At 34.0% G+C, this 14,539-nt stretch overlaps 1 protein-coding gene across 1 annotated transcript in view; it reads left to right on the forward strand.

The window, feature by feature from the left end:
• The window catches only part of LOC137398867 (serine/threonine-protein phosphatase 6 catalytic subunit), a 41,795-nt gene extending 34,749 nt beyond the window's left edge, over window positions 1-7,046 (forward strand). The window contains exon 10 of the mRNA XM_068085042.1: window positions 6,564-7,046. Within this exon, the coding sequence (XP_067941143.1) occupies window positions 6,564-6,690 (127 nt within the window). The 3' untranslated portion in view covers window positions 6,691-7,046. The remainder of the gene's footprint in view (window positions 1-6,563) is intronic.
• Window positions 7,047-14,539: the final 7,493 nt, after the last annotated feature.

The following is a 14,539-nucleotide window of genomic DNA, read 5'->3' on the forward strand; positions in this document are numbered from 1 at the left end:
TATTATATTGTGTTTTAAAAAGCTGTCAAAGCTCCTCTCTAGACAGCTCTTATTGCTGGTTTGCATTTACAGTGGCAAAAATAGTGACAAAACATTTAGTTCTGATGCTGGAATAAGGGTTCAAACTATGGTTTTGTCCAGTTAAAAATCAATTTTATTGTATTTGATGCCGTGAATGAGTTGTTATGAATGTACTAGGATGTGTGGTATTGTCAAGCATGGTGGACATCCTTAACCTCTCGTGTTACATCTCATTACACCCCCTGTTTATAATTAACTACACCCCCTGTTTATAATTAATTCCATCCCCTGTTTATAATTAAAAATTATAATTATTTCATACTTTCCCAACATTTTACTTAAAACCACACTTAAATCCATTTATAATATACATATATGCAATATGCATATACACGATATATGCATACATAATATATATTTGTACACAATATGTATTTTATTTGTATATATAATTTATATATATTAGAGCTGGGCGATTAATCGATCTGACGATCTCGAGTTTAATTCTGCTACTAGACCAATTTTTTGGCACCAAATCTACTAAATCGATCTTCTTTATATACTATTGTGTCATTTTTATAAATCATTTTATTAATTATATTTTATAAAAACATTTGTGTTTTTAGCAACACAATGCAGCTTTTATCTGGGATTTTTTTGTATTGCACGAAAACATCATTTGGTCCATTATAGAAAAAAACATGGCGCGCACACGCGTTTGCTCATTTGGGAGTACTTTGACAAGATAAATAAACAAATGTTTCGTGCCGTGAATGCAAGAAGTCAGCTATTGTGGTACCACAAACTTATGCAATTATGTACGGAGGAATCACAGTGCTAGTTATAGCAAACTTGTTGAAAACAAGCAAGTATCTAGTCAAACGTCAACTACAACTAGTAATAATAGCCGTGGTAAAATTTGAAGCAACAGGAAGCATCTGAGCATTAGCACACTACCAACTTTTGTAGCATTTCTTTAAGGCAGATGCAGATACAGATGAGGCTATGTAGTCAGTTTTATACCACCCTTACTGTTAGTAAGTACTTTTTTTACAATCAGATATGGGCTATGCTGCCAGTCTTAAACTACTATTACTGTTGGTTTCTACTTCTAACTAAATACTCGCTTCTTTGTAATAAAATCGAGAATTGAAGATCGCATACTTGATGTAAGAATCGAATCGAAATGATTTTAGTGGGAATCGCCCAGCTCTAATATATATACATATATATTATTTATATATACACTTATATATTATTTATATATATTAAATCAAGTGTTTGTCTGCCTGTTGTATCTCCACTGACTCCGCGATTGGTTGGCATATGTTATACCTATGAAATACTATTAGTTAGCAAAATATCGGTTCAGCATTGTTTTCTGCATTGCATTTGTATGGCATCGCAGAGTTTTATTACAAATTTTACTTCTTGATGCAGGATACTATGCTAAGTATGTACTTTTTAATATTAATTAGTATTACTCAGGCCTTGTGTGTTTGTTTTTATTTTGAGATTAGTCTAAAGGCCTTATTTTCATTACCTATTTTTTAATTCGCCATTTTCAAGTGTGCCGATTTGCAGTATCACTTTCATTTGCACTGACTAACGACAAATTCTAAGGTCAGGCACTAAAAACTAAATATTCACCTCCCAAAATGGCCTATACATTTTCTCCTCGCTCGGTCAGACAAAGAACACGGTTTACACGGTTTCGATTGTCTCAGTACCTCTCTAAGGATGTTTTGCTAATTCTGTACAATTCCTTCATCAATTCCAAACTCTCGTATTGTGTTGAGGCGTGGGGAAATGCTCCAGACTGCTACTTAAACAAAATTAAAGTTTTTCAAAACCGTTTACTCAGAATAATTAACAAGAAAGCTTTTGACTTTTCTGCTAATCCGCTATTCAACCTAAATAGAATTTTAACTATTTAAAAGTAATACAAATACAAAGTACTGATAAAAGCACACAACACATTTTACGAAACAAACAATAACAGGACGATAACACATTTAACTACTCGTCAAACACACATAAACCTAAAAATACCATTTTTTAAATCAAAAGCTGGTCAATGTTGTTTGGATTATCAAGAGTCATTGCTATGGAATCTACTACCGGTTACACTGCGTAAAATTGTAAATGCTAATTCTTTCAAAAATGAACTGAAGCGCTACCTCAGACAACCAGACGACTAAACCAACTAGACATACTTTTGCTGACTCTACTTTCAGGTTCCGCACCTTGATTAGCCTTGCTATTGCGCACAGGGACCTCATCATCACCTTCCCTGGAGTGACATTTTTTTTTTGTCTTTTTATACTGTTAGAAACACTCTTCATATTATTTTTTGTGGTTATATTAGATGAAAATAAACAAACAAACAAACCTTTGTGCGCGTCATTGATGTATGTAATTCTGATATCTAAATTTTACGTTTGCGTCAGTATCAATGTATTCAAAGTTTTGATTGATAGTTTCTTCTGCCACAATAATCTTTGTTATACTCACACTTCTGTGTAGACCTACTCTCGGTGGCTAGGTGAAATTTATTCTGTTAAAACAAAATAAAAAAAACTTTCAAAGTTTGAAGTACAGCTTATTCATAGTGGAGACTCATACATAAGGATTTACGGTATATTTCTACTAGATTTATACGATATAAGTATACATATAATACAAGTAGATATATATACATGTATATAACAACAGTATGTATATTAATGATAAAAGTAGATATATATATAAAAAGTATTTAAGTGCGTGTATATATAATAAAAATATGTATAATAAATATATATAATATGTGTATATATGTAATAAAAGTATGTATATATGATATAAGTACATGTATATAAATTAAAAAATATAAAATTAAAATATTTCGTTACTAAATTAAAATACAGTGAAACTCGGATAACTCGCCCTCGGATAACTCGCCCTCGGATAACTCGAAAACACGGTTAACTCAACGTATTTGTTTGGTCCGTTCCCACGCAATGATAAATGGCTTTAGATAACTCGACCGAAACTCCGTTAACTCGAACAGTTTTTTCCAAACGGCTACCGAGACGGTAGCCGTTTGGCTACCGTCTCGCTTTAGAAAGTTACTATCGCTTTAGAATATCACTTTATTTCAAGCCATAGAGATAAACATCGACTTTTAGTAGTTCTTAGGCCTCATTATTACCAACATCGGCAAAATATTTTCATTAACGACTTTTCTAAAGGTTTGCAAAAATCAAATTTTACCAAACATCCGCTTAGCGATAGCCCTCCGCAAGCAAGAAAAGCGAGGTAAAATTCGGATAAATTTGAAGTAAAATTGGCAAAATTGATAATGGGTTTTTAATAGTAAAGCAGTTTGTAATAACTGACTTACTGCAAAATTGATCTTGGTTAAAATCATAGATATATATACCTAGATTGGCCAATAGGGAAAAAGCCTGTCTGATATAAATAGCACGACGTAACGTCACTGTATTGTACCTCACGCTTGACTGCACTGCTGTTTACAATGAATCTAATAGGAAGAAGGTAACAAAATTACATTTATTTTCACATAAAAACCTTCTTGTATACATAATCCAGTAAACTAAAGCAATTCTGTGATAATATCTGATAACCACCATAGATTAAAACTATAAAAGCTATGAATTGTTGCACACAAATCATGAGCCATCAGGGCCTTATTTGCAACCCTCTCTTATCCCCATTCTCTCTTTTCCCCTTCTCCAAAGAATAAGTTAGAAGGGGAAAAGAGAGAAGAGGAATGGAGAGGGGAGGGGAAATAGCCCACCCACTCAAAGAGCCAGACATTGGCTAGGTAAATAGACTAATATGTTGAACTAAACATGACTAAATATGATGAGTATGCAAGTATGTCTGAAGTCAAAAATGAGACAGAGTGATTATTTCACAGCTGGCTGTGTAGCTGGCTAGGTCACCAAAGCTGAAGTGTAATGATTGTATCACTAGCATCGTGGATGTTACCAACATTGATGTAAACCAAGCAACGAATTCCCTAATCACAGTTAAGAATCAGGGTGGCTTGACTTTGTCTTCGCCTGTGGTGATTGAGGTTTGCAACCACAGCGAGAAAGCGACAAGAGTGTTGCTTAGTAGTGCTGGATTGGTGAAAAACTTTCCCAGGCTAGCACTAACTGCCACCACTAAGAAGCCAGTCACGAAAGGACAATACCAAGTTATTTGTACAGGATGCAAAAGCAAGTTAAAGGTTGACTTGCAACAAAATTCACATTGCAGTTATTTGGTATCATAAGATTCACCATGCCTTACTCTGTTGTGTTGTAGGTGTGAAATATATAAGAAGGTGATTACAAGCTCTTAAAAACTAAAAACTTATACAGTCATACTTCAACTTACCAGCTTAATGCGTTCCGAGACTGAGCTCGTATGTTAATACACTCGCATGTTGGTGCAATTTATTTATATATCGAACAATTAAATATATATTGCTTGGTTTCCATACTCTAAAAATGCAAATAAAACACTCAAAACAACATATTGTAACAGAAAGAACATGTTGGTTATTGTCATAATTTACCACATGCTTTCAAAAAGCAACAATTAAAAAATAATACAAGGAAATGTGATTATTTAAAATGTAAAATTAAATACATACAATAGCAGCTAATGCTAGCATTTGCGAGGGAGGGAGATATAAGTTATCCTTCATTACAACAGTTGTCTTTGATAAATTTGAATTTTATCAATGTCTTAAAAGACAAACTCAGAAGCAAACCTAAAAGCAAACTTTCATTTTTAACTTGGCGTAATTAAAATTTCTTCGGCGTTCGTAGTTTAAAGTTTCTCGCTGGTTGGCTAATTTTTCATTTGTTTCGCTTTCACGACTAGCCGGCCGTCTTAAAATAAATCTATCTAAATACATTCGCCTTTGTCGCCCTTTCAACATGTTGCGATTAGGACGAACACAGGTGTCGTCACAAAGGATTAATGCACGACCACTAGCCAACTTGTCCGAATGTCTATTTTTATAGTTTTGATAGATAGCACCGGCCTTTTCACGTAGCATCGTTTCAGTTACGCTGTCACCGGACAATTGTTTATCTTTTATCCAATTAAATGCCTGAGCAGTCTCTCCATCAGCGGTCGTGAAGATCGCTGCGCCGTTTAGAAACTATGGTTAGTCCTTTTGCGAACTAAATGCCCTGAATATAATCCTTTTGTTTGATAATTGTGGATGTATTTCTGTCATATCGCTGAGCTAGCTCAATCACGCATACACATTTCGCATATTTTTCAATAATTTTCTGTTTAATATCAACTGTTATCATTTGCTTTTTCTTTGCATCATCTTTCATTTTACTGGCAAACTTTCAGTCAACGCAGAGTACTTTTAATTCACATACAGTGTAATTCTGCACTGAAAATCGCGCACAAAAACGCAGTACCAAAGTATAAAACTGAGTAGTTGAAAAATACAGAGTGATGCTGTTCTCATAAAACACATTCGGCATACTTGGCAACTGACTCACGTGCTCGTATCTCAAACATGGCTCGTATGTTAGTACTGAAACTTGCTTAAAAGCTGGCTCATATCTCAAGTTTCTCGTACGTTGGAGCACTCGTAAGTTGAAGTATTACTGTACTTAGTAATGTTTAGTTCAACATGATATTAGTCTTTTACCTAGTCAGGGTCTGGCTCTTTGGGTGGGTTGGCTATTTGCCCCCCCCCCCTCTCCTTTCCCCCTTCTCTCTTTTTCCTTTCTCACTTCTTCTTTGGAGAAGGGGAAAAGAGAGAATGGGGATAGGAGAGGGTTGCAAATAAAGCCCTGATGGCTCATGATTTGTGTGCAACAATTCATAGCTTTTATAGTTTTATTCTATGGTGGTTATCAGATATTATCACATAATTGCTTTAGTTTACTGGATTATGTATCCAAGAAGGTTTTTATGTGAAAATAAATGTAATTTTGTTACCTTCTTCCCATTAGATTCATTGTAAACAGCAGTGCAGTCAAGCGTGAGGTACAATACAATGACGTTACGTTGTGCTATTTATGTCTGACAAGGCAACCGATGGGAATAGCTATTATTGGCCAATCTAGGTATATATATCTATGGTTAAAATGCTCGGTAGAAAATATGTATGTAGTTTTTCTGAGCGTTTTAACCGCGATCAAGTTTTGCCAATTTTAATCTGAGAACGTCCTGGCAGTCACATCACCTAAAACAACAAACAAATCTCAAGTGATAGAAAAATATCTATACTTTCTGATTAAAAATATTTAAAACTTTGCACGAGAGACCCTTTAACTTGCAACAAGCAATCTATGCTTTTGATTGATATATAGTTTGTATATGTATATGTATCTACTGATAAATACGTGCACTTATGACTGTCCTGATAACTTGAACGCTTTAATAACTCGAACACTTTTGCTCGGTCCCTTGAAGTTTGAGTTATCCGAGTTTCACTGTATTTTGTTATAAAAATTTTTTCATATATATATAAATTTATTATAAAAACATATATATACATATAATATTTACAGATGTGGAAATATAGCGGCTGTTCTAGACTTCCAAGATGTCAACAACAAGGAAGCTAAGTTATTCAAAGCTGTTCCAGATGACCAAAGAGTAATTCCTGCAAGAACGACGACTCCATATTTTCTTTGAATCGTATGCATTACTAATACCAGACCTCATCGATTACTCCCAGATAAACATGGGAGCAACATGTTGTCAATACACTTTATACTATTAGGATGTTATTATTTATAGCAACGTGAAATGATAGCAAGAAGTCCTTCTGTTTGTGGCCATTTGCCATATCGTTGTAAGAAAGAAATCGTAATTACTGAACAAACGTCTTAACCTTGCTAGGCGATTGATTAAGCTTTCTCGAAGGATATTTTGTCTTCTGACTATTATTTCTTATGATACAGACATATTCTAATGTGACGCTTTTGCTGTATTAATTTTAAGTAATTATGATATTTTATTCTGTATAATATACACTACATGTCTAGCCATATATAATTGATTATTGTTAATGTTCAGAACTTGTTCAGAATCTATCTTTACAATGATTGGCATCATTCGTAGCAGTAAGTAGTGGTCGTATCATAGCGGCAAGATATATTTCTATACACTGTGAATGTCTAATTTACTGCTGCCTTCCTCTATCTCAATGGCCAATAAGCTCTGAAGGCTAAACTTTAGCTTTTATGAAGCAAAAGCCAGACCCAGTCAAAAGGAATGTTTCTAGCAGAAGTCATTGGAACGCTAGCTCATGTTTAATCATTTACACTTATCTAACCCTCTGACAGATTGTTTATTGGCAGTAAGTGCCAACTTTAATAGCCAAACTTTGATATTTGTTGAGGTATTCTACAAAAAGAGATTAATTTGAAAGCGTAGTTAATTGAACCAAAAATTTTACTGCTAACGGGTGCAAAACAAAAATCATATACCCAAAATTTCTATAATGGGCTACCAGAAAAATATGGACTTTAGTCAAATATGCTTTTAGCCCAATACGGATACTAATCAAATATGGCTACTAACCAAAAATGGGGACACCTGAACTATGGTCACTTACTTGCAGAATATGGCTATTAGCCGAATATGGCTACTAACCGAATATGCCTACTGATCAAATATGGCTACTTACTAAAAAAGGCTACTAACCGAATATGCCTACTGATCAACTAGGACTAATAATTAAATATGGATGCTAGCCAAATATGGCTACCAACCAAATTTGGCTACTAACCAAATATGGTGACACCTGAACTATGGCTATTAACCAAATTTGGCTACTAACCAAATGCAGCCTATAGTCAAATATGGTCAAATATTGCTACTAACCAACAATGTCTACTTACCACAAGTCGCTAGTACTCAAATGGGACTAATAACATGGGTACAACTAATTTTCACCATTAGTCAAAAAATTAATGTCTGTTGGCAAAATGTATTGTAATCTCAGGCTGCTAGTAAAATATGGCCGCTGCAATTATAAGCTCATCGTCTGTCTAGTGATAAGTTGTAAATCCGGAAGGTTTTATTAGAAGTGCTCACGATACAAGCCTAATATCAATCAGTTTACCATTAGTAATTTGGTAAGTTGTTAATAGATTAGCAGTTGGATATAACCTCAAGGTCATCCAAGGTTCACCGTAGCCAAATTCTCTCAACAGAACAGGCTACTGCAACCAAGAGGATTTCATACAAGCTCCAACACATTGTAGGCCTAAAAGAGAATAAATGGGAATCCTCCAACTCTCTAATTGGAGAGTCGGACAACTCCAACTCTCCACTATCGAAATAGCCTCAAAGTCAGCCAAGTTTTTCACTAACCAGATTTTCCTTTTGTTCTATTGAAAGTTTGTTAAATAATATCATAACCAGCTATATATCAAAGGTAAAAATAGCAATGGTTGAATTTTGTAGGCTCATCTATTTTACACACATGCCAAGCATGTATCATGGAGTTCCTGTTTAGCCTGTTCACTTAGACCATGTATTGATCTCCCAAGATGCACACGCTTATTCACCAACTTGACTAAAACAGTTTGCGCTTGTATCATACCGATGCAGCCAAGCAAATTTCAAGTTGCAAATAATTATTCAATGAGTTGCACGATTTTGCATTTACACAGGCCCTTTTTTGAACTGTTACCGAGTTTTGTTTTCGCTTTTTTGAAGCTTTTACGGAAAATTCAACTGCTGAGGGTCTGTGATGCAAAATATACAACGTGCAGAAATATATCAGCTGGTATGACATTGAGAGAAAGGAAACAATCAAACATGCTACCCATTTTCGACTAGTATATGCATTAGACAAACTAGCATGTTATTTGTGATTAACTACATATATATGATGCAAAAAGCCATTGGGTATGTTACTCAGCATAAAATGGAAATATACAGGAAATCAGCTAATACGATCCTCACAACATGAATTGAATCTGTGTTTATTATTTTTACGCTTTCCATATAGAGGTAGTGTGAAAACCCTCCCAACATGGCGCTTCAATGACATCAAGGAAACAGCCGTGTCACTCTCATTCTGTCGTGACTCGGTGTGACTGTCTTGAAACAAAACACTTGTGCAAACCGCCATCTTTGTGCCATTGAAACGGTTATATATATATATATATATATATATATATATATATATATATATATATATATATATATATATATATATATATATATATATATATATAATAGATAAGTGGTCAGGCCTACTGCTAACAGCACTCTACGCTCTAAAAAGTGCGGAGTGTTATAACTAACTAGAGTGTGGAATAGGTTAATTTTACTTATCTTTCTTCCAGATTGATGTTTTATTCTGGGGTCACGACAGGTCTGTTTCGTGCTGGTGCACTCTTCAGGTGATTGTGTTGAATGTCAGATCTGTCGTGAATGAATGAAAGAATGAAACAGACCAGAATGAAACAGGCCTGTCGTGACCCCAGAATAAAACATCAATCTGGAAGAAAGATAAGTAAAATTAACCTATTCCACACTCTAGTTAGTTATATATATATATATATATATATATATATATATATATATATATATATATATATATATATATATATATACATATATATATCTTATATATGTGTACAGTACATAAAAAGCCAAATTTAGCTTGGGCTGTGCCTTTTGTCATTTATAATATAGTATATCAAACATGTATAAGAATTCTAATGTATTTAGTATTAGTATTAATAGTTGAAAGCCCTGAACACATTGGTAAGAAATGTACGTATTATTTCAGAGAAAGAGATAGAAATTCCTAAAACATTTAGTCATCACTAATACACACTACTGATGTATTTTCTTAAACAAGGGAGACAAATAAAAATATTTAAAAATCTAGTTGTCTATGCATATAGTGTGAGTAATATAACTAAGATATCGTAAAGGTTTTGTGCGTTACCTTTACTGCTCCACAAGTACAAGACTCAGTGCAAAGAGTTTATACATATATTTGTCTGCTTCGTTCATAAGAGGTTTCAATCACTATGTTTCCATGATGCGCAGTGCTTCGGAGTTGCGCTATCTCTGAATCATGGAAACGGCGTCTTCGCACTGAAATCACTGGGCACTGATCAGTGCGAAGCCAGTGCAAATTCGCAGCAAGGAAACGGCGACTGCGCAGAGGCTGCGCATAGCTCTCATGCCGTGGAGATGGATTTTTCGATGGCCATAAACTAGTACAAAGGTTGACCTGCTAATCTTGTTTTTTCACTATTCTTCCGATCTTCTTTCACATAAATTTAATTATGGTCTGCATTCACGAGGATGATGAGGTGATTACTTTCCTGGACTTTGTTATCGATTCCAACACTTCGAAAAATAGGTGGCAAGTCCTAAATTAACGTTTAAATAATATATTACTTAAAAAATACTTATTAAAAATATATTACTATGTAAAGCGTGTGTTAAGGTTTGTAAAACCTTGTGAATGTGTATTGTAAATAAAAGTATAATGACGACAGAATCATAAAAAAGGCTGTTTATGACGTTCGGTATCCGTGATCGATTCTATTTCTCCATCAGGCGATTCGATTTATACAATTTCTCTTCTCTGGCTAATTTGCAGTATTTGCTGAAAACCACTGCGCAGCATGAAAACGTACAATCCCCTCGACTTCGGAGGGGGCTGCTTCGCAGTACTGCGCACCATGGAAACATAGTGATTGGTAAGTATGCAATATGTAATGAACAGGCCCAGAACAGCTCCGCTTCTCTACTGCAAATGTTCAGACTTATATAGCGGGTAGCTCCCCTTCTTGTTCCACTTGATTGGACTGGGCTCTGACAGGCTCTCTTCATCTCGTTATTCCGCATGACTGAGCACAGCCTGGCTCGGCTTAGTCCTACGCTCGGCTCTCAGTGGATCACATTCCACGACAATACTACATAAACGTACTATGAATCCTATATAGTATGCAAGTATTATATAAAGATAATATATGTATATAAATCTCAAAGTTTGTGCGTGCGTGCGTGCGTGCGTGCGTGCCTGTCGTGTGTGTGATTCACTTTGTTCAGCTATAACTATTAATAGAAATTCCACTGTCATACAGCCAACGGCCAAAGTGATATTGGAAAAAAAGGGTACTGATGGTTGAGAAATGCAATATTAGCAGTCAAATAGGATAACTGCAATGGTAGCTGTGATGTACTGGGTGTGGGTGTTATTATATACAACAAATAGCAATAATGAAAGAAAAAGATTATATGTTTATATCTCTCCTGCAAAAAGAAAAATGCAATATTGGCCAATATTAGAAGTAAAATGCACTGATATTATTAGAATAACCAATATTATTAATACGGTAATAGTATAAAACCAATGCACAATTTTGTTTACATTTCAAAACGTCATAGCTATCAATATCACGAAGTTGTGATATTTATATAGATTTTTAGAAAATCGGTACTACGTAGTCATTGTTCTGTAGTCATCAAAACTTATAATTAATTATTGTAATAATCTCATTAGAACCGTTAGAAAAAATATCATCGTCATTCCCTTTATTTACACTGTGTTAGATTTTTAGAAAATCTGTACTACAGAGTCATTGTTCTGTAGTCATCCAAACTTATAATTAATTATTGTAATAATCTCATAAGAAAATGAAAAAATTGAAATCGGCAAAAATGAAACGATTTCTGTACTCCTATGTTAATTGCCAAAACCTTCGGCAATTCGACAATGCTATAGACTGGTGAAAAGTGCACGTTATTTTTTCGCGAAATGCGCACGACTTGATCGTTCTATTATCCGTCAGCTGCCGTTTCAATCTCCGGTCTTAAATTTTATTAAACCAAGCTTTTTAAGCGTTTTGTGACGATTTTCGGCCAAATTAATCTGTCTATTTGTGTATAATCCGATCAGATGGGTAAGTTTTAAGAGAATTTCGACAATTCACAAAGACTTGGTAACATATTTAAATAGGTTTGTATGTGTTTTGTATCGTTATTATACTTTAACTAATCTACAAACGATGGTTAAATTTGTTGATGAAATTTTCAAACAAGGGTTCGTCATTGTTGATGAATAATTTTCGTAAGTTGTGTGCACATGCATTTATCATAAAAACTCCCTAACTTCGCATCCGCTCATTTAGTCGTGGGACAATTTTGGAATGAAATATTCGTTTCATGCTGGATTTGATCTGGAAACTTCTCTTTTGCCAGAAATATCTTATCAATTAAGCTAAGCGAGAATGATGGGTTCATAGGCAATATATGTTGCTATTTGAATGTAAATATGCATACTGCTCATTGCAGCGCAACGTCATTGCTTGCTCTCATGGCTCTTATTAGTAAGTTTAGCATGTTTACTCAAGTTAGCCATTGGAAATGTGGCAGGCTAATGGTAAGTGGCAGGCAACTAAATTATCTGCCACTGTTTTATAAGCTGTTTTTAACACTTGTGCAAAGATGAGCATTTTGCTAGTATATGTACTAGAAATTCCACTGTCCTACAGCCCACGACCAAAGTAATAGTGGAAAAAAGAAAGGGTACTGTTGGTTGTTGAAAAAGTAGTTCTCAGCAGGAATTGACAGAGTATAGTGTAAATGAGACTTGTTTGAGATGATCCCACAAAAAAACACGAGGGAAGCGATTGGTTTTGGAAATTTATGATAAATGCACATGTGCACACAACTCCCAAAAAATTATCCATTAACGACCGTCACCAAACCCTTCCAAACCAAACGAAATCCTATCAACAAATTTCACTATTTTTCAGTAAAGCCGTTTAAGTATAATAATGATACAAAACACATACAAACCTATTTCAATATGTTACCAAGCCTTTGAAAGGTTACCGCAAATTCCTAAAACTAACCCATCTGATCGGATTATACCTAAATAAACAGATTTATTTGGCCAAAAATCGTTATTAAAACTTGCTAAGCCTCACTTTTACCAAAGTTAAGACCGGAAATTAAAACGCCAAGCGACAGAGAATAGAACGATTTAGTCATGAGCATTTCACGAAAAAAATAACGTGCACGTTTCACCAGTCTATAGCATTGTCGAATTGCCGAAGGTTTCAGTAATTAAGTTAGGAGTACTGAAATCGTTTCTTTTTTGCCGATTTCAAAGTAACTGACATTTTAGACAATTTGGAGTACTCTGGTATTCTAACTGATGTCCAACGCAGTGTAAGTAGAGAAAATGACGATGATAATTTTTCTAACAGTTCTTATGAGATTATTACAATAACTAATTATAAGTTTGGATGACTACAGAACAATGACTACGTAGTACAGAAATTTTAAAAATCTATATAAATATCACAACTTCGTGATATTGTTAGCTATGACGTTTTGAAATGTAAACAAAATTGTGCATTGGCATTATATTATTACTATGTTAATAATATTAGTTATTCTAATAATATCAGTGCATTTTACTTCTAATATTGGCCAATATTGCATTTCTCCTATTGCAGGAGAGAGATATAAACATATAATCTTTTCCTTTCATTATTGCTATTTGTTGTATATAATAACACCCACACCCAGTACATTACAGCTACCATTGCAGTTATCCTATTGCACTGCAGTGCCATTTGACTGCTAATATTGCATTTCTCAACCACCAGTACCCTTTCTTATTTTCCAATATCACTTTGGTCATGGGCTGTATGACAGTGGAATTTCTAGTATAAAATAAATTTGAGGGAGCACGACTCTAAAAAGGTGCAACTAACAATTTATTTTGGAAGTACATGTAAAGTTGGGTTGAAACCAGGTATACGAGTAATTGGTAAATTGTTGATATTACAATATCTGTTATAAGTATACAGTATCTATTAAAGGTCGCGCAGTCTAGTTTCCTCTCTTTTGAGTTGTAAGATTTGGTCATTGATAGCTAATGGAGTGATGCGCTTCCTAGCAAAGTTGTTAAAAATTAAGTCATTGATTTATGATTTGATTTACTCAAACTTATGTTTTACAATAATAAAATAAATATTAATTCAAGCTGTAGACCTAACCTACTGTACGTAATTTAACAACAGCAATAATAAAATATGTTTATTATATATCTTATTATATTGAAATGCAATATTAAAAGTAAAATGGCAAGCTGCCGCGTAATACACAATTTGAAAGAAGGTTGTTGGTTAAAATAAATAGTAATTCAAGCTGTAGACCTAAACTATTGTACGTAATTTAACTAACAACATCAATAATGAAATATGTTTATTACATCTCCGAAATGCAATATTAAAAATAAAATATATTGTAATATACAGTTTGAAAGTTGGTTGCGTTGAATGCAGAACGGTTTTGACAACGATATGTAACAAAAATAAATATTAATAAAATAAATACTTAACTGTCTCAAACTTATTTTTTACAATAATAAAATAAATATTAATTCAAGCTGTAGACCTAACCTACTGTACGTAATTTAACTAGCAAAAACAATAAATAAATATGTTTATTATATCTCTGAAATGCAATAGTAAAAGTGAAACGG

This window comes from Watersipora subatra, chromosome 6, assembly GCF_963576615.1.
Source record: "Watersipora subatra chromosome 6, tzWatSuba1.1, whole genome shotgun sequence".
Classification (NCBI taxonomy): Eukaryota; Metazoa; Bryozoa; class Gymnolaemata; order Cheilostomatida; family Watersiporidae; genus Watersipora; species Watersipora subatra.